A 20,745-nucleotide genomic window follows, 5' to 3' on the forward strand; every position below is an offset into this window, starting at 1 on the left:
GAATGATTCACTACAAGAATATAACATCTTCATTTGAAGTCTTCCGTTTTCCTACATATTTGTATTATAAATACACTTTCCCTCTTTGAAACAGTATAAACCTACACTGATAGTCCGGGGATGAGGGAAGGGGGGAGGAGAGGGGAACCCTATCAGGAAACCAAAGACTAACTTGGGTTATGTATCACAACCAGAGAAAATGGACAACATTAGTGGCTAATGGTCCTCTAATGAGAAGTCAAGTCCAAATGATTTTGTATCACAACTGGGGAGCACATGCAGCCCTAGCTCTTTGGGTTTCTCGTGTCCCCCAGGGGATTGCCACCAAACAACAGAATTCCTCCCCCTCCTTAGATAAATCAGACCCATCTCCCTAAATGACAGAACAAATTTTAAAGTGCTAGACCTGAAGGCAGCACCGAAGGAGAGAGGGTTAATAGCTGTTTGCCACTTGGAAGATGTGATGCTAACATCATGGTTACTAATTCAAGTGGTGGAGTTACACAGAGGCCAGAGAAACGCAGCTGTTGAATTTATTCTGGGAAATATCATGGACATTCTTGGAATCTTGTTTTAATCACTGTCAATTGAAACCAAACCTCCTTACTAGTAGTGATCTTCTCTATGAATGACACGCCAGTTGCACTTTGTTTCACAGAACCAGGGGGCATTCTACACAAGATTTTTCCCTCCACGTATCTGTCTAGCAGGTCTATTAATGTAAGTTACATTATGAAGAGAAGAGAAAATAGCCAATAACCAGAAAAGGCAGAATCAGGAATAGTATAGTTAATTGTATGCAGAAAAACCTTCAACACTAGGTACAATCTTTTAAATTTAGTGAACAAGAGGAAATTTTCTGGGTGTGTAACACTTGTCTTAATATCGTTTTCCAATTAAGAAATTCTCCTTTGGAAAAGGAAAATAGTTATTGGGTTAACTGAGTAGCCTCTACAGTATTTGCACATAGTGCTATGCTTGGGAACTGCATGACTGGATTTGCAACATGCACCAGATGATTAGATTTGCCTTGAATAAAAACAGGGATTAGTAATTCTCTAGCTATTAAATTTTTACTTACATGAATTTCTAAACACTTTTTTGTTTAAATAAAGATTAATTTCAATTAGCAGCAGGAGTGGGAGTTGGTGCTTTGTTTGTATTGTTTGCTCTTCTGCTTTCCCCAGGCAAAGGGTTTTAACTCAGAGCAAAAATGCTCCCAACACGATGGTTGATAGGTAAGTGACAAAATCATCAGCAGCAACCTTATGTAGCGCAGCAGACACCTATTTGCATTTGTGAGGGCACATCTGTTTCATGAAGGGCTGGAGAGCTGTTTGAAAACCACGTTTTTTATACACACTGCCAAGCTGGCGCTCAGAGATCAGGCCCATCAAATTCATCTCACCATCGTCCATGTCAAGCCACAAGTGTGTTTGGAAAAAATCAAAAACAAATATATGAAACAAGTAAGGTTTCAGCAGGACCGTTTAAATCTCTTCACCGTAAATATGTATGAAGTTGAACAAACAAAGGTTAAAAACTCCAAAATGTAACATTTTAGATTAATTCATTTTTATAATTGCTTATAGATTGTATAATGGCTTAACACTGTTCTACTCAAAATAGCTAATATACTGGATTCCCAGGTGCCTGTTCTATCAAAACAGATGCTGAGTGTTAAAGCAACAGCAATCAAAAGAAATGATACAGTAAAGTGTTAGAACAAGATTTATTATCTGCTTAGTAATAGTGTATTTGGTTTAGATACGGATTTATTTTTACTTTCCTTTTTGACATGCATGTCTTTTGAAAACATGGTTGGAAATATCGCATGTATACAATTGATTTAATAATACTTACAAGCAGAAAAATATCACAAAAAGTCTCTTCTCTCATCATGGGCACTTGTTCCAAATATCCTCTTTTTTTTTTCTCAAGCTCACCTCAATTGACTTTGGGGTCATTTACCATATTCTAACCACTTCACAAAGGTTGTTGATACATTTTTAATAAAAATTAACCCTTTGTAGTTCATTTTTAGAATTATGCCCATCCTTAAAAGAAAAACACAAACTTAAGTAGAGAGTAATTTAAACAAAAACATCACTGTTAAGTTCATGCCCAATGCACTCATTTGGTTCAATTACTGATCAGATCAACAGTTCACCTTGTTGCCTGGCTCTCTGGTGCTCTTCATTTCCTCTGGAGTGAATCCGTGTTTTCTGAAAGTACTGGGAGAAATATCTATCCTCCTAAAAATAAAGCAGAGAATGAAGCTATTACAGCCTTCCCATAAACTGTACTCCAAGTTCTCCTAATCCTAATTCTATTTTAAAACAGGTAGTTTCTCCATTATAAATACACACACTATACAGCTTTTTAAGGAAAAGCTGAGCAGGCCATTACTCCCTGAAAGTGAGATGCTATGCATATAGAGCAACACACAATCTTGATATTCAGACCGTAACAGGTGCATTATGTTAACGAACTGATCATTAGTGTGTTAAAAGTCCTTGTAATATGATTTTCTTACCCATGACTGACTGGGGAGCTGCTGAGCATGTGTTACTGTGCTGGCCCCCACAAATCACAGGTCTCTTGTACAATATCTCATTGCCTACGTCAATGGCAAAGCCCAATAGCTCCAAAGAAAGAGTTATCTAGCAGATTGCAAATATGGTAAAGAGGTTATATTTATTTACAAAAAAGAAACTGGCAAATTTAAACTGGGTTTGGGCTGAAAATCTAGTGCCTAGATAATAGGATAGATGAGCACACATACAGTGCAAACAATAATACTTAGCCCCTACTTGTGTTTCTGCCTATTTTAAAAAGATAAATTAATATAATTTGGGAATAGCCATATCATAGAGGCACTGATGTCACTTACTTTTGTGGGTTTAAAATTGTGTGTGTGATAAGACCAAACAAGAACAAGGGGACAGTCAATAAAATTGAAAAAAGAGAAATGTAAAGGTGAGAGAGCAAAAATGTATATGTGTTTTTTTTTTTTTTTTTTAAAAAGGACTAATCAATCTGTGGAATTTATTTCCTCAAACTAGGAGCCTGGAGCTAGCACGATTCAAAGACAATTAAGCATTTCTGTGACATGAACATGCAATTACATTAGACATCATCAAAACAATTTGATAAGGGATATAAGCCTTCATGCTTCAGAGCCTTCAGCCATCTAAAAAGGACTAAGAACAACCTTTTCTGAGTCAGATTATTCCATAGTTGTCCTTATAGGGTTTTTTACACCTTCCTCTGAATCAGCTGGGATTATCAGAGAATGGAAATCAAACTAGACCAGGGTTTCTCAAACTTCATTGCACCGCGACCCCCTTCTGACAACAAAAATTACTACAAGATGGCAGGAAGAGGGACCGAAGCCTGAGCACCCCACCCTGGGGGGTGACAAAGCTTGAGGGCTTCAGCCCTGGGCAGTGGGCCTTGGGCTTTAGCTTCAGCTCCAGGCCCCAGCAAGTTTAATGACAGCCCTGGTGACCCCATTAAAAACAGGATTGTGACCCACTTTAGGGTCCTGACCCACAGTTTGAGAACCACTGACCTAGACAAATGACTGACCTTTGCCAAGGCCCAGTATGGCAATTACTGTGTTCCTAACTAGATGGCTGATAAGTCGTGTTTACTGTTGGCTCCTCTTTTGTATTTTTGAATTATGCCCCATAGTTAACTATTGATATTTTAAAAATACCCTTGGAGGTTTAGAAAAAACATTAAAACAATACTCCCCACCTGTGGATTTCAGGGCTCTTATTTTTAGCTTGATCTTGCTCCATTCCTCTCTTTAGGTATTTTGTAAAGCGTTCGTTCAGTGTCATTCCTGAAGATCCAAAGTGATGCTCTGTTGGGGTTTTCAATGAAGAAACATCACACAATTAAGACAAGTCAGATTTTAGGACGACATGTGAGCTCTACCATCATGTCTGCAATGGATTCAGAAAGTAAAAATGTGTAGCTAGAGGATAAATGGATGAGAGTCAATGGGCCTAGCAAATGAGGTCACCTCCTTGAAATCAAAGAATTGGTGCATGCCTGTGTCGGTGGTGAATTCTGCTCCAAATCTCTTTAACAATGAACATATTTTTAAAACAAAAACTAAATTTATGCAAATTGATTAGAATACCTCAAATATCTGCAGATCCCATGCCAGTCTGCGGCAAAACTATTGCTTTTTGTTGTTTCAAGGGCAGGCAAGACTGCTTCCCCCATCTCCTCCTACAGCTAAACGCAAGAACTTGGGGGAAAACATCTCACTTGGTTGCTATTCTACTTATCACTGGCCCTGTTGGTCAGCAATTCTCTTGGGTAACTAACTAGCACGAATGGAACACTGTTCCAAGGAACAGACACAGTGGGGTAGAGAAGCAAGGGGTGAACTTTCAACCAAGAATGCATGGACATTTGACTCACCTTTTACATGATGGACTATAGTCACTATGTGCTGAGCAAACAATTCAGAAGGACTTCGCTGAGACTGAGCTGACTGTATATGGTGGAAAATGGAGCGGAACTCCTGCTCTTTTTTGTTGCTGTGCACTAAGTCACGACATAGCTTCCGCTCCTGTGCCAATAAACCACTTGGACTAGAAAAGAACACACATTTTAAAAATATAACCATCATAAAAGCAAGCTAAACAAAAGCAGCTTTCAAACTGCAAGCTGACAACCTTCAAAGCAATAAACTGGACTTATTCCAGCCACTGCATTTTATGTACTACTAGAAAGTCATCTGCAATACAATTTTCAATGGTTCTGTGTTTGCCCCCTTATATGGCTTCTGAACTATGGGTTCCTCTTTTCTGCAAGGTTCATCACAAACTTCCCTATTTATAGCCAGATCTTGTTCCAATCTGCAAATGATGGGCTATCTGCATCAGCCTCATATAGGAAGAAGTATATTTTACTTTTTCCTTCTCCGTCCAACATCTGCAGCTAGATTTTAATCTCAGAAGCAGCAGACAAAACTGGATAGGACCAGGCCCAGAAGCTCTTCTCAGCCATCATTTATTTGAAGCCCAAGTGTGTTAAATATCCCAAATGAAGCAGAGGCAACCACAGAAGATGGAAAAAGGATCTTCAAAGCCCTGAAAAGGTTGGGTAAGACCTTAATATTGCCCTAGAATAAATCTAATGAAAGCTGGATCTGTTAATAAATGTGCCTCACCACAATGGGCAATCAGACCGACACTGAGGATGAGAGCGTAGAAGTAACAAAAGGTTGCTCAGAAACAGGAGAGCTGACTGTCCAGTATTGCTCAACCAACATCCCAGTTCCTGCATGTAAGTCAAACCCTTCCCATCACATCATGGATAGCCCCGACCCCATCATCCCTGGAGAAGAACAGCAGTCACCATCACCCTGCTGCAGGACAGAGAGGTCTGATTTAAACCACCAAGCAGGAACTGTAAACTTTCATTTTAATCTTGTTCTACATTTGTACTTCAGTATAAATAACCTTTCTTTAGGAAAATAACTCACCAATGAGACTGGACCTTTAAAATATATTGATCTACAACTAAATATAGCCTTGACACAAAATTTGGTACTTTTTGCTAGCCAGGAAGATACACTGTATCTATACACATTTATTTAAGCAATTATATAGCATTACTCACTTTTGTTCAGATTCTTACATTATTACGTTATACAATGGTGACTGATGCATTTCTTACATACTAGATGCTAATTTTTTTACGTGTGATTTGTGTCAAGCTGTATTTGGATGAAAACTGAAATTCAATTAAAAATGCACAAAAACAGCATTTTAGAATTGTTTTTTGATTCAATAAAGCTCCCTTAAACGTGCCAGATACATCAGAAAAAAGTTTATCAAAACTTGTTTTGCATTTAAACCTGACTAAACAAAGGAAGAATAAACTGTAGTGAGTGAACAGACTACTTCTGGTCACCAACGGCCAGATTTTCAAAATGTATCTAAGATGCAGATATGTGTCTAATGAGATTACAAAAGCACCGGAGTTAGGCACCTGACTCCCACTGAAGTTAACTGGAGTTAGGTACCGTGGGTGCTTAAAATGCTTTTGTAAACCCAGTAGGCACCTACATATCTTTGAAACTCTGGTCCCATGTTCTTCAAATTCTTAGAATTAGTAAATCTTATTTTCTCCCAGCAGGTTATTATCCACAGACAAGAGGAGGAAAACAAGCTTTTGGCTGTTAATGGATTTTTCAATTTTCAGTTGTCTCACTACATCTGCTAGCTACACTGAAAGCAAAAATAATTAAACTAAATGCTTTCCAGCCCAACAGAAACCGAAAGCAGATGCTGAAACCATTTTCTCCAGACTAAAAATAATGAAAATATAGATCCTTAATGCAGTACATAACATTGTTTCCCCCCGATTCTGTATAAAAAAGCAGTACCCCTTTAACTCATCAAAACTGAAGAGGGCTCACTGATGCAGTATTTAATTACATTATTTTAACAGATTATAGTAAATCTAGGCCTTAACATAGGTTGTCATAATTTCAAATTTAATTTTACACTGATTTTTAAAAAGAAAAATGTATTTAATATAAAGTCTGATTTTATTTGTTTAAAGTGAGGGTTTTTCATCCACCCTGCTGCAGCACACACCTCATGTATAGAATTGCTTCAGTAAAAGCAAATCTTGTGGCTCAGAAAAGGCTGTTTTTCAAAGCACATCCAAACTGCAGTATAACACTAATGATAATTCTGATTGCGCATTGTTTGCATGTTCAGATATTAATCCCTAAACCTGTGATGTATGTCCTCACATCTGACTCACATGCCATTAGCAGCCATCTTAGTTTCTTTCTCTTCATTCCTGCTGAGACTCAGGGCTCCCTCTAGTGTTCCACTGAGCAAACTGACCTTTGATTCATGGCTCTTCCCTTTAGCAGAACTAACTTTACTCAGCATCCCCCTAGTGGTCTCCTGAAGCACCAGAGCCTTACAGAAAATTTTAAGTGGCTTCTGGGGCTTCTAGGATTTCACTAACAATGTTACCATATATTGAGAAGAGGAACAAAGTGCCCTACAAACATACATACAAACAAACTGTAATGCTGATATTGCAACATTCTGAGTAGCTCTGGACAGTGGGGAGCAGAATTTGATTACTGTTGAACACGGAATGGTGTGGTTTGAATGAAGGACTGGGATTCAGAAACTCCCAAGTTATAAACTGGTCTCTTTGCACTGACTTCCTGTGTAGCTGAAGGACAGTCACTTAAACTTTATGCTTCACTTTCTCCATCTGCAAAATGGGGATAACATGATTCACCTTCCACACAGGAGACTCATATTCGCATGTTAACATTTAGAGATGCATGTGCTCTCTGTGACAAATGACATGTTGGCAGCTGATTGTACAATACTCTTTATTTAACTTGCCTACGTTTTAGAAAGATCCACAATGGGCTGGGGGGCAGGGGGGAATAGGCTAGTGAAGTCACTACCTAGATTTAACTTAAAGGCAAATCCTTACCGTGCAAGATCTTCATCAAAGGAATCCATTCGGACATTGACCTGGGCCTCCCGGGTAATGGAAAAGGAGGATTTGCCAGTGGCTAAACCATCTCCTCTGGTTCCCAGCTTTTCCCGACTCTCAGAGGCCTTTCTCAAAGGTGGTGAAGTACTTTTTTCCTGACTTGCTTTGTAAGTGGTCACTCTAAAATTCTTTTCGGGAACAAACCCCCTGTGACCAGCTTCTGCTCTCTTGGATGCTAGCTTGTCTTCCTTTTTAGATCTTTCAGAATAGGGATCCTCCTCCATTTCCTCAGCTTTCCTTTGCTTCTCCTTTCCAGATGGTAAGAACACTATGCCTTCCCATTTACCTGGCCTATCCTCATCCTGATTTTTGCTGGAGGTTGCTACCACTTTAGACATGAATTTGGGCTCATCGTCAAACTCCGAATCCTTTCGGCCCTTGGCCTTGTCTTTCTTATCCTGCTCATCCATCTCCTCTTTGCCATAATGACCTTCCTTGTGGAACTCAGCCATCTTCAGCTTCTCAAAGTCATCCCGAAACTTATAGCGTTTAGGAGACTGGCTGCTGCGATAAGGCTTTTCAGGGTCAGTTTTGGAGGTGTACAGATCTGATTTCGTCTTGCCATCTGCTAAACCCAACTCAGAGAAGCCTCCCTTCTCTTTCATTTTTTCCTTTTCAACATTTGTTAGTTTCTGTTCCTTGTCTTTCCCATTCTCAGTCTTCTGTTCTTCCAAATACCTATTTAAAAAACAAACACACACATACACACACACACACACATTTAAGCAATTCTCTTATAGAAGTATAGACAAGAGTCTTTAATTCCTAAAATTCAAAGCAAGCAAACAAGTCTTAAAAATGCCAAGACTTAAAAACATACAGAAGGCTCTCTCTGGTCCCTAATAAAGTAAAATGTAAAGCAGGCTACCCAAATTTTTACTTTAGAAGACATGAATAAGGTCTTAATATATTCAGCAAACGTGCTGGAAGATGGGTATGCAAAATGGATGATGTGAGGTTCAAGAGCAAAGTGGAACAGCAAAAGCTCTTCTTGAGCAAATAAAAAGAGAACCAACTTACCTATATTTTCTAAGGAAAATATTAAGGTCTTACCCAATCTGTTTAGTCACTTACAAACCTGGTTCAGAAGAATTAACACATCAAAACTTTCAACTTGGACTGTTCTGCTTTAAACAACACACTGGAAATAAATGCCTCAAAAGCTACGTCACATTTTGATGCAAGTTTCCTAGGAAAGCTAAACATTTCATATACTGTAAACACAAATAAAAGCAAAAAAAAAAAGGTTAATGGGAAAAATATTTCTTCTCCTGGGAGAAGACACACTTTATTCTAGTCCTGGGAATGACAATCCCCCAAAGTAATTTGAAGTTTAAAGGTATGCTGGTGAAAGATTATCAGCACATATTTCAATGGGATAGCAGTGGGTTAAGTCTAAAGCACCTCAACACACTATTTTAAAAGTCAAGAATGGAGTAAGACCTAGTTCTGCTAATACACCACTAACTCGATATAACGCCACCCGACAGAACACAAATTCGGATATAAAACGGTAAAGCAGTGCTCTGGGTGGGTGAGGCTGCGCACTCCGGTAGATCAAAGTAAGTTCAATATAACACGGTTTCACCTATAACGCGGTAAGATTTTTTGGCTCCCAAGGACAGTGTTATATCGAGGTAGAGGTGTATCATCAGAGGTCTTTGACAATTAATAGAATTTGCTCCAAATAATCTTAAATTAACAGAGAGAAATGAAAATGATTAAGGAGCATTTGAGAACACAACAACAGTACCTTTCGAGTGAGGAGGTTCTTTAAAATGAAATTAATTAGAGGGACACTTGTCAGGGGTTTGGGGTGAGGACTGGATCAGACTAGAAAGATACTCCTGTAATGATGATCTTTTTTCTCCTGATTCCAATCATACATAAAATTTACCCCAATGCATTTGCACCATGGCTCTCACAGTGCCTATATTGGTTTGTTTCCATTAGGATATGCAGTAAGTTGTGTGTTTTAAGTTTTTTAAACAAAACTTTTCCCTTTGCAAACTTATAATATTTGCTGGAGCCCAAGAGTCACAAGCCTATTAATTCTGAGATAGATTTCAAGAGGGAATCAATATTTTGTCTGTTAAACTTGACGGTGCCCAAAAGCAAGCAAACAAGCCTTCTGCAAGTGAAGGTTTTAGTTGCATCTGCACCTCTTTCCCCAAAATCAGCAAGTCTGGCATCAATACCACCAACTGAATTTTTAATGCTCTAGTGTCCATTTAAAATTGCGAAATGCCCCAAAATAAGTAATTAACCATTAGTGAGGTAGGGAATATACAACCACAAATATATATAAATTATATGCAGTGATGCAAGAATGTGACAATTTTTAGACTAATTTAAAAAAAATCAAATTACTGGAAAAACTCCTTGAGCATTTAAAAAATTTATTAAAATAACCTTTGAGTTCAAAAGTGAATTCTGGGGTATCTATGTAATCTTTACAACATTAACAAAGTTTAGATGTTAAGAAAACAGAACTAGAGAACTACTTCCAATAATGCAGAATAAGGCCTACCACTCTACCACTCAATGAGAGTTACACACACCTCCCCAATTCCCACCCCAGAATACCTGGCATGTGAACTCAACACAAAGGAAAAATGCACAACTTGCCTCTTCGAAAAGGCTGCCCCACCAGGAGCTGCTGCTTCCTCCTTCTGCGAGGCACCATAAATTGAACTGATTGCCGTGGGACTTTTACACACAGGACTCTTCCTCGTTGGGCTCAATCCTGATGAACCATGGTCAAACGGACCCTGATGTGAGCCTGTCTGAAATGAGGCACTGCTTTGTAAAACAGACCCCAGCTGTGAGGGGTTTGACAGTGGAGGACTGGGCTTCTGCAATGGACTTGGCCGAGGAGAACGGCGCCTCACCACAACAGACTGGAGAGGACTTTTTAGCGCAGGACTGCGCTCTCTTGGGCTAAGCTCAGGCATGGCAGACACTCTTGAAACTGAACTTGTGCTGTAAGTGGTCATGTCTTGCCATGGCTTTGACCCCTCAGACACCTTGACATCTTGAGTAGCTCCTCCTGAAAATGGCTGATCCTTTGAATCATCACCTTGATTATCTCCCACAGCCTGTGATGCCCGCGTGTCCTTGGAAGAGGATTTTTTTTCCTTTATGGACCTACGCTTGGAAGACTCAACTCGGCTGTGGTTCGAGGAAGACCGGGAAGATGAAGACCTCCTTGACCTATCAGAAGATGACTTATCAGAGTTTCTAGAATGGCTTCTTGATCTTGGTGATGGAGACCTTCTCTTTGGCGATCGAGAGCGGGAACGCCCCCTGCGAGGGCTGTAGGCTTGGCGATAATTTTGCCAATTTGACCTGTAATTTCCATAGCCTCCTCGGTTATATTGGCCCCATGGATAAAATCCTCGGTTCCGCCCACGGAAATAATATGGTCTCCTGTACCCTCTGTTATGACCTCTGAAATCCCGGCTCTGATACACTCTTGGGTGGTTCCTTTCTCTGTTGTGAGATGGAGAATATGATCTTGAACGGGACCTAGAACTGAAAAAGAAAAAACAGTATTTGGAAACCTCTTTCCCTCAATGCAGCCTTCTAGTTGAAAAAGTTTTAAATGTTATTTTACTGGTTTTGTGTAGGGTTCACAGCCCCTTAAGTAATTTCCTTTTCTCCCAGTGAACACTGTTGCCCCATCCACACACAATCCCTGGCAGTAATTTCATGACATCTGAACTACAGCTGGACAGGAGACCAACCTCCTTAGAATCATGGCTGAGACCATGATAGGGATATATTTGTTCTGACTGTCCTCGGACTAATACGGCTGGTACCCATCTTCAGAAATCCAAGTGGCACGTCTCTCAAGTGTCCAGTTTTCACAGTCCAAAGAGTGCCAAGGGTATCTCTAATCCTTGGTCTCCTGCATGGCGGGAATGCATTTCTACCCCATAAGGCCAGCGCTGTCTCGTGTAACAGACTGAATTCTCCCTTCTTTGCAGCCCCAAATATCTCATATGCTTTTAATTTTAAACAGGATTTCAAGAGGAAAAACCTTTCCTTGCCAGAGAAATTAAATGAACTTCAACACTTGTAAGTGAAAATGGTAGCACTGAAGAGAAAAACAAATGACTGACTTCTCTATATTTCTAATCTCAAACCATACGTGAATTGCTGTTGTTCTTAATCTTGATCTCCATCAAGTAAAATAAAGACAGAGCATCAAGAAAAGATTGCCTAAGGCATTTAATGTGTCCCTAGCCTGATGCCACATGATGGCACTGTTTATCAACACATGTCCGCCTGCTTTTCAAAGGGTAGATATGAGTATGCAGATTATTAGTGGAAGAAGGAAGAGAACGGAATTTAGGACTGAATGGGAGTGTTCATATTTGGGGTCACAGACTTAAAGAACACAACATTTCAGGGGATATGTAAATACTGATCAGAGCTGAAGAAGTACAAGGTGTTTTCCCAATATAATTGGATGTCGCTTAGTTTTATCAAGTATTTAAACAACTGAAGTAGTTGCAGTTTTAAAAGTAGCATCACGGCTCGGGATTAATCAGGTTAATATACCTAATGAATATTGGACAACTGCAAAGTTGTACTGACAGGGAAGGGTATGAGCAACTATGTTCTTGTAAGATATGAAGGAAACTCCAACACTACACAGGGTTAAAAATCCCTGCAGCAAATCTCACTCATTGTTTATGATTATGCATATTTACTGGAGACATTAAAACACTTTTCTTACTGTATTAATAAAGTTGCAGTTATCTGACTAACTCCGGCAGTAACAGTATTTAGATATCCTATCCTGACAGGCATCAACTTCTACATTTCTCTCTCCAAAATATTAGTAACTGTACACAACATCGCCACTGAAGTGTCTAAAGCTTAAAATCAAATCTCACTTTTTAATTGGATTAAAATGAGGTTCTCTTTTGTCCAATTATCAAATACACAAATATTTAACAGGAACGGCTTATGTTACAGCACTAGTAACATCTGGTATGAATCTGCGTTAATATAAATTGCTTAATCATCTGCTAAAAGAATTTGTGCTCCTTTATTCAAAACAAAGAAAACAATGCAACTTACCTTAGATACTTTCTCATTCGAAAACAGTATCAACACAAGAAAGAAGGAAAGGCACATGCAGATGCAGGCAGTGAAAATGAACTGATTAAGAGAAGTGCTCCGAAAGCACTAAGCAGAATTCACATGCTCCTGTCCCCAGGCGCCTACTGCATTTGTTACCAATTACTAGTGAGGGACCTGTTGCATGCTGCTTCCAAAATCCATTCTGTCATTTTATTGAGGCATGGAACATGAAAATCTCACTCCAAAATCTGCAGAGACTGTTTACAAGAAATTATTTAAAAAGGATGCAGTATGCAAAATACAATATACATGTGCCAGAAGTGAATTATTTTTGCACTGCATGGCTAGCCAGTTAATTTACTATACATTGTTCTAAAGTTCTGGCAATTCCACTCTTTTTACAACAGTCAAAAACGAAAAGAAATAGCAACATACTTGATCCTACAAACAAAAGTTAAATACACAAGACTAACCAGAAGCAAACATGGGGAAAGAGCATGGAATACAAGTCAAACCACCAAAGGACATGGAAAGCAAAATGATGTCTCCAATTTTTTTTCCCCTAAACACAGATAAATTTTCTAGTCTCTTCTCCCTAAGATATCACACTACACCTACCTCAGTGAGTATGCGAAAGCCTTGCAAGAAGAGGACTTGTCTATATTAACCCTCTCCATTCCAGTTCTCTTTTACCAATTTATTAACAACATCCAAGTTGCTTCAGCAGCAACACAAGACAAGAGAGATTTGTCCTGTTCGATTTAATGCATCTGGATTCCGTAGTTACTTCAGTGCTGGCCAGATGCTCCAAACCTATACTGCACCTTTTCTAATACTTCAGCTTCCCTGCAAAAGAACTCAGTTCCACTTGAGTCTCCATCTCTGCTTTGGTTTTGTCCTGGCCTTCTCGTCTTTCCAATTGTATTTTTATTATATTTCTGCATCTTAAAAAAAATCCCTTTTAATTATTAACAGTTGCGTATGTTTACAAGCCTAGCAATGTTCAGAATCTTCATGATGCATTTCAGATTCATGAAAAAGCAGACAGACACTATAACATCTAGCCCAACTGGAATAGAGGGGTCTTTTTGTTTTGTTTTTTAAAAGTGAAGATCATTACCAAATGGTGGTGGCCTTGTAAGACATAAAAGCCTTAACTAGTCATATAGGACACTGGGTGATGGAAATCCACGCTTTCCTGTTATTTAGTCTTAAATTGGTTCAGTCAGAAGTAATTCAGAGATGCAGCAACTATCATGCACAATGAAGATTTCTCACCATAGATCTCAACTAATTTACATGATCGGCCCATAGTTACCATTGCAGAATTCAGTTACTGACTGTCCTCATGATGGAACACCTCTCAACCTCCACACACAGACATCCAACTTTCCCGTCTAAGGCTTAGACTGAGACTCTGGAAGAGACCCTCCTGAACTCAACTCTAAGAAATGCATGACTTTTCCTAAACATCTTTTTTAAACCTGTTATCAATAAAGTTTTGGGGGGTGGGTGGGGGAAGAGAACAGAGAAGCTAATAAATGAAAAGAAGGAGCACGTTTCACTGTGGAAATCTCTCAGGTGTCTTTCCCATTTGTCAGTTCTGACAAGAAATGATGCCAAAAATGTCAACACTCTCTGATTTCAGCCCCTTAAATCATCAAAGTGAATAATTTACAAAAAATTTGATCAAGAACAACTTAGGTCTGTTAAGAGATTTAAAATGAAGCCTTAAGTGAGATGTTATCTACTGCATAAGAAAGTAAAGTTTATCCTTTCCTCCATTTAGTCTGGGTCAACATTCCTTCACTAACAGCACAGCATTCCGAGGAGCTACATCTACTTATATACCATACATATGGGAATATTCCATTAAAATGATCAGCAATTATTAAAGAGTGCAGAAGAATGCAAGACACACGCGTGTTGTAGGACACCCTATCAATAGCATATTGCAAGACAGAACAGAGAGCAAACAAAATCAGTAAACCAAGAGACAGAACACTTAAGCTACTCTAGAATCTTACAAAAGGGTTTTCACAGGAGGGCTTGTTAGTGCAGCCACCATCTGAGCAGGACAGAGGAAGAAGAAAAACTCTTTGAAGTAAAGGGATGCAATTAAGCCGCATGCGTTACCTGAGCCTGCGTTTTCTTGATCGTGAGACAGAACGGGAGCGTGAACGGGATTTGGAGAAGGACCGGGAGCGTGATCTCGATCCAGATCTTGAACGAGACGAGCGGGATCCAGATTTTGATTTGTTAGTTTTCGACATCTTTGAAAGCTCCCTTCAGTTACACCTGTTGATATGGGGGAAGGAAAACAGAAAACATGTAAGTCAATAGTTCTGACTGGTTGGTTGGCTTCTCTCTCTGGCAGTTTTGATAGTTCCAGAGTCTCATACAGTTGCTGCTGAATCATGAAACTTTTTAATTCCTCTTTGCAAAAAGAAAAACTCTGGACTGCAAATTTTTTTTAAAAGAAGCAATTTAGCACAGAAACAGGAGGCAGGAGGAGGCCTCTGTGCTTTTTTAAGCATCCTTTTGCTCCAGAAAAGTGAGTTAATCTCACCCGTCATTACCAATAATGATGGTGCCTGTATAAAAAAAGGTGAATTAGCTCAGGTTTTCCATAAAGCTTTCTTCTGCTTTACGTTTTCAACAGGAAAAGCAGAGGAAGAGGCCATCAATAAAATAATCATCCTCCAAGATACCCTAATTTCACTCCTTTAGATGCAGATCTGCTAAACCATGAAGTGAAGTTCTAGACATATTACAAACCCCACTGCTCCAAGTGCGGTTCATGCAGTGCTACAATCAGTTACAAGAGTACACCACTCACTGATGAGTCCTGCTGCAGGTAAAATAATTTGTAAGTGCTTCTCAGTATTCACCAGTGTTTCAAATACTGACAATAAAGACAAATATCCCAAAGCATTAAATGACTTGAGAGAACCACTAGATTATATAGAAACTTAATAAAAAAAAGTGAATTTACCTGTGCTAGTTTAAGGAACATACCCAAGAAAAGCCAAACCAACCTCTTTGAAAGAGACCTTAAGGCCTACACTTTGAAACAACTGTGTAGTCACATGCCACTACCCAATCCCTACCAGACACACAACTCTTGAGGAAGGAACCAATAATGAAGAGCCATTGGAAAACAACATGTTGATGTAAAACTTGTCGGGTATTCTCGTTGTGGTTTTCCAATGGCTCTTCATTATTGGCTCCTCCCTCAAGAGTTGGATAAAATATAGCTAACAGATATAAAACATCTCAGATTAGGAGAGTAATTTCAGGAAGTTCATTAAACATTTGGAACAAATAAACCAAGTAAAATTCAGATGTGATATTTTATATTTAAAACTGATTAACTATTCTTCTTTATTAGTATCCAATTAAGTCACAAAGTCTTGGTACACATTTTTCAGGGCCCAGATGTCGATCTTAAAAAGTCTAATGATGAAGGTTATAAATGCCCTCCCTTGGTAACTCCTTTCCAAAAAGTACTAGAAACAATTCTAACATACCACAGTCAGGGTCACAAAAGCTCTTTTGTCATTTCTACCTAATAGCTCCAAAGCAACAGTAAGTTTCATTCCTCACTTTGTTCAGCTATAAAGCAAATCTTTAGAACTCAAGTTCTATAGCGCTGCAAAGAATATACCAAATTTTAATTCCTACTGGCTTCAACAAACTTTCCCACTCAAAGTGAAAATGCTTCTGCCTCTGAATTACTGGAGGAAAGTGCTGTTCCTCCAAACCTCAGGGTAAATTCTCTTTATTCTTCCTTCTACTCCATTCATTCCACGATAGCACTTACTGGGGTGAAACGAGGGTTAAATGCTAATGTTTTTGGATTTCTAGGGGGTCTTCACTGGCCACGTAAACACGCTACTGGAGCAGCACTTTAACGTGGCTTGCATAGCCGTGGCATAGTGCTGGGAGAGAGCTCTCCCAGAGCTCAAAAAACCCCCACCTCCGCAAGGGGAATAGTTCCCAGCGCTGGTGCACTGTTTACACTGGTACTTTACAGCACTGAAACTTGCAGCGCTCAGGGGGGTGTTTTTTCACACCCCTGAGCGAGAAAGTTGCAGAGCTGTAAAGTGTCAGTGTAGACAAGCCCTAAATATTCTACATTAGTGCTTGGCATAAAGCAGTTAAGTTTTACCTCCAAATGGCAGAGCAAAATTGAAAAGAACATATGCTCCCAGTTTTAGCAAGAAAGCAAGATGGTATGCAATTCATCAAGCCCTAAACTTCACTGAATAATAGAACCAGCACCAAATTATTTAGCATGTAACACGACATTGATTGTCAACTGGTGAAACGCAGACCCCATTAAGAATCAGAACTTTAATGGGAGCATGATTGGAAAATGGTACCAAAATGGGATACGTAATGCAACTTCTGCCTGAAAAGTGAGTAGAAATTTTGGATCAGTTTCAACACAAACTCCTGCCTCTTCAGTTTTCCTCAATTCTTTTCCTACTTGCCTCCCACACCCTACTTTAGAATTCTCAAGTATTAAGAGGTTTTAGCGCAGGGGGCTTAAGAGAACAGACAAGCAAGAAAAACCCAGTTAGGTTTCTGGGAAAATACTGGAAAATATTTGCATTCATAAAACAGGTCTGACAACATTTTCTCCATGATATCTTGTTTGCCATTCAAATAAATACATATCAGGAAATTCCCCACATCAGGAATCAGCTGTTCCCTCCACCTCCACCACCACCAAGTTTTTCCAGATGCAAACTTTGTTCGGAACATGCAATTTATCTAATAAGTTGCCACAGCAAGACAGACAACTGAAATTATAACTAGAAAAATGAATGTGGGTTTGTGTTTCAGTTTTACTAACATGGAGTACTGTATCTTTTGGGGACAGATGATAGACACAAGACATTTTAAGAGCATGAAAAAGGAAACCCCTTGTCTCCAGCAGAAGGAGCACCCATGTCCAGTCTAACGGTTAGAACAAGAGACTAAAAGTGTGATGGAAAGCCCATGAAGACAACAGAAAGATTCCCACTGACTCCAGCGGGCCTAGATCAACTCCTAAATCCAGATTTCTTGATTTCTCATGTAATCTTAGATTCTTTTTGTGACTAAACGATCTGTTCTCCTAATTTCCTCTGCCTCAGGGAGATTACATAATTCAATGGACTGTTGTAAATATTAGTGCCAAATTCTATCTTCTGATATCTGTGATTCAGACGACCTGGTTCCAATGGGAAATGCATGTGCATATTCCAGGGTAAAAAAATGGCTCAATGTTTGCAAAATGTGTTGTAAATACTTACTGCTGACTTTTAAAAAAATTCTTTACATTGCATCTTGATTTGTCTAGAGTAACAGCAGGGATACATAACACTACAGTTATAACTAGAAAGATTTTGCATTTTGAAAAGATCGTTTTACCTTTCCTGACATGTTCATTTCAAACAGAGGTCAGCTTTAAATAGTAAGCTTTTCTGTCCATTTTGGAAAGTGACAGATACAGACAGCACATCTAGAAATATACATACCAGAAAAGTATTTACAATTAGACTGCTTGGGATACAGAGATGGAAAATATTGGTAAAGTAAATATGCCTCTTAAGACATACAAGGAACAGATTATAGGATCAATTTCCTCAAGCAAAACCTCTCAAGGACAGTGGCAGCTGTCTCCATAAATTTCAAAATAAAAAGTAATATAATCACTTGGAATTTCTTTATAAGTGTTACCAGTTAAATTTTAAGATGGTCTCCTTCTAAAATCTGTGTTGGCCCATAGATATTCAAGTTGGCTCTCAGGACAGGCTGGTATCACCTGCTTACTTCATTTATGGTAAAAACATATAGAAATAATGGCAGCGTAACCTGATCCTGTCAGAGGAAAAGCTCCCTACCATGTTTCATTAATTGCTTTAGCTATAAAATATGAGAGCACAATATACCAATCCTTAATTACGATAATGGATAATTGTATTACTTAAAATTTATGCATGCAGTCTTTTTTACAAATGTATTTATTCAGCTGCCACCATTAAGTTATATGTGTGTTTACACTTGAAGAAATTTTTGTCCCTCAAATCATGTTAAAACATTAACCAACTAGAAAAAAAACCCACCAGGTTATTTAATATTCAGTTTTAAATTACCCAACGCCCCATACATCAGTCACATACAAAACCTAGCTCTAAACCCTCATCAACTTGGGACATGAAAATCTGTGTTTTGGAAGACAGTGAAAATCACAGCACTACACAACTAGATTATGTTGACTCGGTAAGATTATAGCTGCCATCCAGAACATTTCCTAAAAAAATGCATTCAAATACCTGCCTCTCAAGGTCACCAAATAGATATCTTATGCATTAATGGGTGTATTTTCAATTAAGGAGTCACTCTCTCTGTTACACTGCTCTACTGTGATATGTTGCCAATGCTCATAGTATTCAGTAATAGGTTTTCATTGCTGAAAGCCATCTGAAAAGTTTTATAAATCCTTATTCCTTGGCCTGTGTTTAACTATTTTTAGTAAGTTTCACATGCACATTTATTTATTTTCAGTAATTTTCTCCATAATCATCTGAACTAGCAATGTTTGACGTCACTGAGTTTATCCACATATCCTTAGAACAAGACCAGCCACACCGTAGAAGCAGACTATTACTGCATGGTACTTACATAGGGTTGTTAATACCAAAGTACTGTACTTACTAATCAGTACTTGGTTTTGGTTTAAAATACAACCAACAGCACAATCCAAAGGCTCTTTCAGACATGGTGTTTATGCAGAAAATATTAAAATGAATAGGAGTGGTGAGGAAAAAAGAGACCAAGCGTTCTTAACCCTGAAACTAAAATTCTGAAAGAAAAACCTCTAGGGTTATGTGCCTTCTAGCAGATGTTTATGCAGCTTTAAAGATGTTCTGTTAAAAATTTATGGTATGAAAACTGATTTTACTCAGTGCTATAAACGAACATAAAACTAGACTGAAAAGTATTTTGCCAAGGCTAAAAAATAATTCCAAAAAGCTATTAACGAAAGAACCACCATTACATGCAATTAAGCATGCAAGAACTGATTTATAAACTGGGCTCCTCAGTAACACCTGAAATGTGTGCACTACAATATTACTTCTGGGCAGAGGGAAACAGGGAAACAGTTTAAAGCTAAGAGTAATGTTAACTGAACATGGAAAACTGGCCAAGTTAACACAAGTGTCAGTAACTTTTTTGTGGATCTGGTTAAAATAGTAAAACTTGCTGCATGAGACCAGAAGGAAAAAAAGGAGCTACATAGGTAAAAGCCTATTCTTTACGTGCTATTTAAATAAGCTAAATAATTCTATCTGCTGCTTGTGTCCATTTTAAGTGAAGTCCAGTGGATTGACTTGAAATGTTTTCACTTCCAGTTGCCGTCTTTGAGTCCAAAATGTGTGGGATACTCCATCAACCACTGTCACCAACACCTTTTCAGGAACAGCATGATAACATTAACAGAATCAGCACTATACAAAGTGGGTTATGCCCAAGAATAACAGATGAAGTTACCAGGGGAGAAGTTACTTTAGTTTTTTCATTTTAAAAATGACACATGCCTCCCCATTCCAAGAAAAACTGGTAATGACAAATCTATTGACAATAGTTATAATTCCATACTGTAAAGCATATGGAAATACATGTTTGCTGCTCTGGATGCCGAAAAACAAGCAGTAACAGATCACAGATAAGAAGCATTATCAGCAAAGTAGGAAAGCCCCAAATGACAGCCACTTTTCAATGAGAGAACACTTGTGAAAGGACAGTTTTTACATAAAAATTAAAAGAAAACAATCTTTATAAAATAATTATGTTGAGACATTGACAGCTTTTCAAACGGCCATTAGCCACATGTGGACCAAAGATTAGATGGCCAAACTCAAAATACAGTGGAAAGGAAGGATGTAAGTAAAATATAACGATGGAAGGAATTCAACAGTCCCTGGGCTTAAAAAGATATTAAAGGCCACAAAAGATGGTCCAAGTTGCACCTTGAACAATTAAGTCTTTAGTGGTTTTCATATAACAAAACTAACAAGAAGTTATGGCCTG

The 20,745-nt window shown here is 38.6% G+C and overlaps 1 protein-coding gene across 11 annotated transcripts in view; it reads right to left on the reverse strand.

Moving 5' to 3' along the window:
* THRAP3 (thyroid hormone receptor associated protein 3) overlaps positions 1-20,745 on the reverse strand; it is a 67,215-nt gene that overhangs the window by 6,589 nt on the left and 39,881 nt on the right. For all 11 annotated transcript variants that reach the window (XM_075060738.1, XM_032766795.2, XM_075060737.1 and 8 more), the window contains 6 exons: positions 14,797-14,958; positions 10,195-11,100; positions 7,504-8,244; positions 4,441-4,613; positions 3,763-3,871; positions 2,171-2,255 (listed from right to left, as the gene is read on the reverse strand). In XM_075060738.1, coding sequence (XP_074916839.1) covers positions 2,171-2,255; positions 3,763-3,871; positions 4,441-4,613; positions 7,504-8,244; positions 10,195-11,100; positions 14,797-14,933 — 2,151 coding nt within the window. In that variant the 5' untranslated portion in view covers positions 14,934-14,958. The remainder of the gene's footprint in view (positions 1-2,170; positions 2,256-3,762; positions 3,872-4,440; positions 4,614-7,503; positions 8,245-10,194; positions 11,101-14,796; positions 14,959-20,745) is intronic.

The sequence above is a fragment of the Chelonoidis abingdonii genome, chromosome 25 (assembly GCF_003597395.2).
Source record: "Chelonoidis abingdonii isolate Lonesome George chromosome 25, CheloAbing_2.0, whole genome shotgun sequence".
Classification (NCBI taxonomy): domain Eukaryota; kingdom Metazoa; phylum Chordata; order Testudines; family Testudinidae; genus Chelonoidis; species Chelonoidis abingdonii.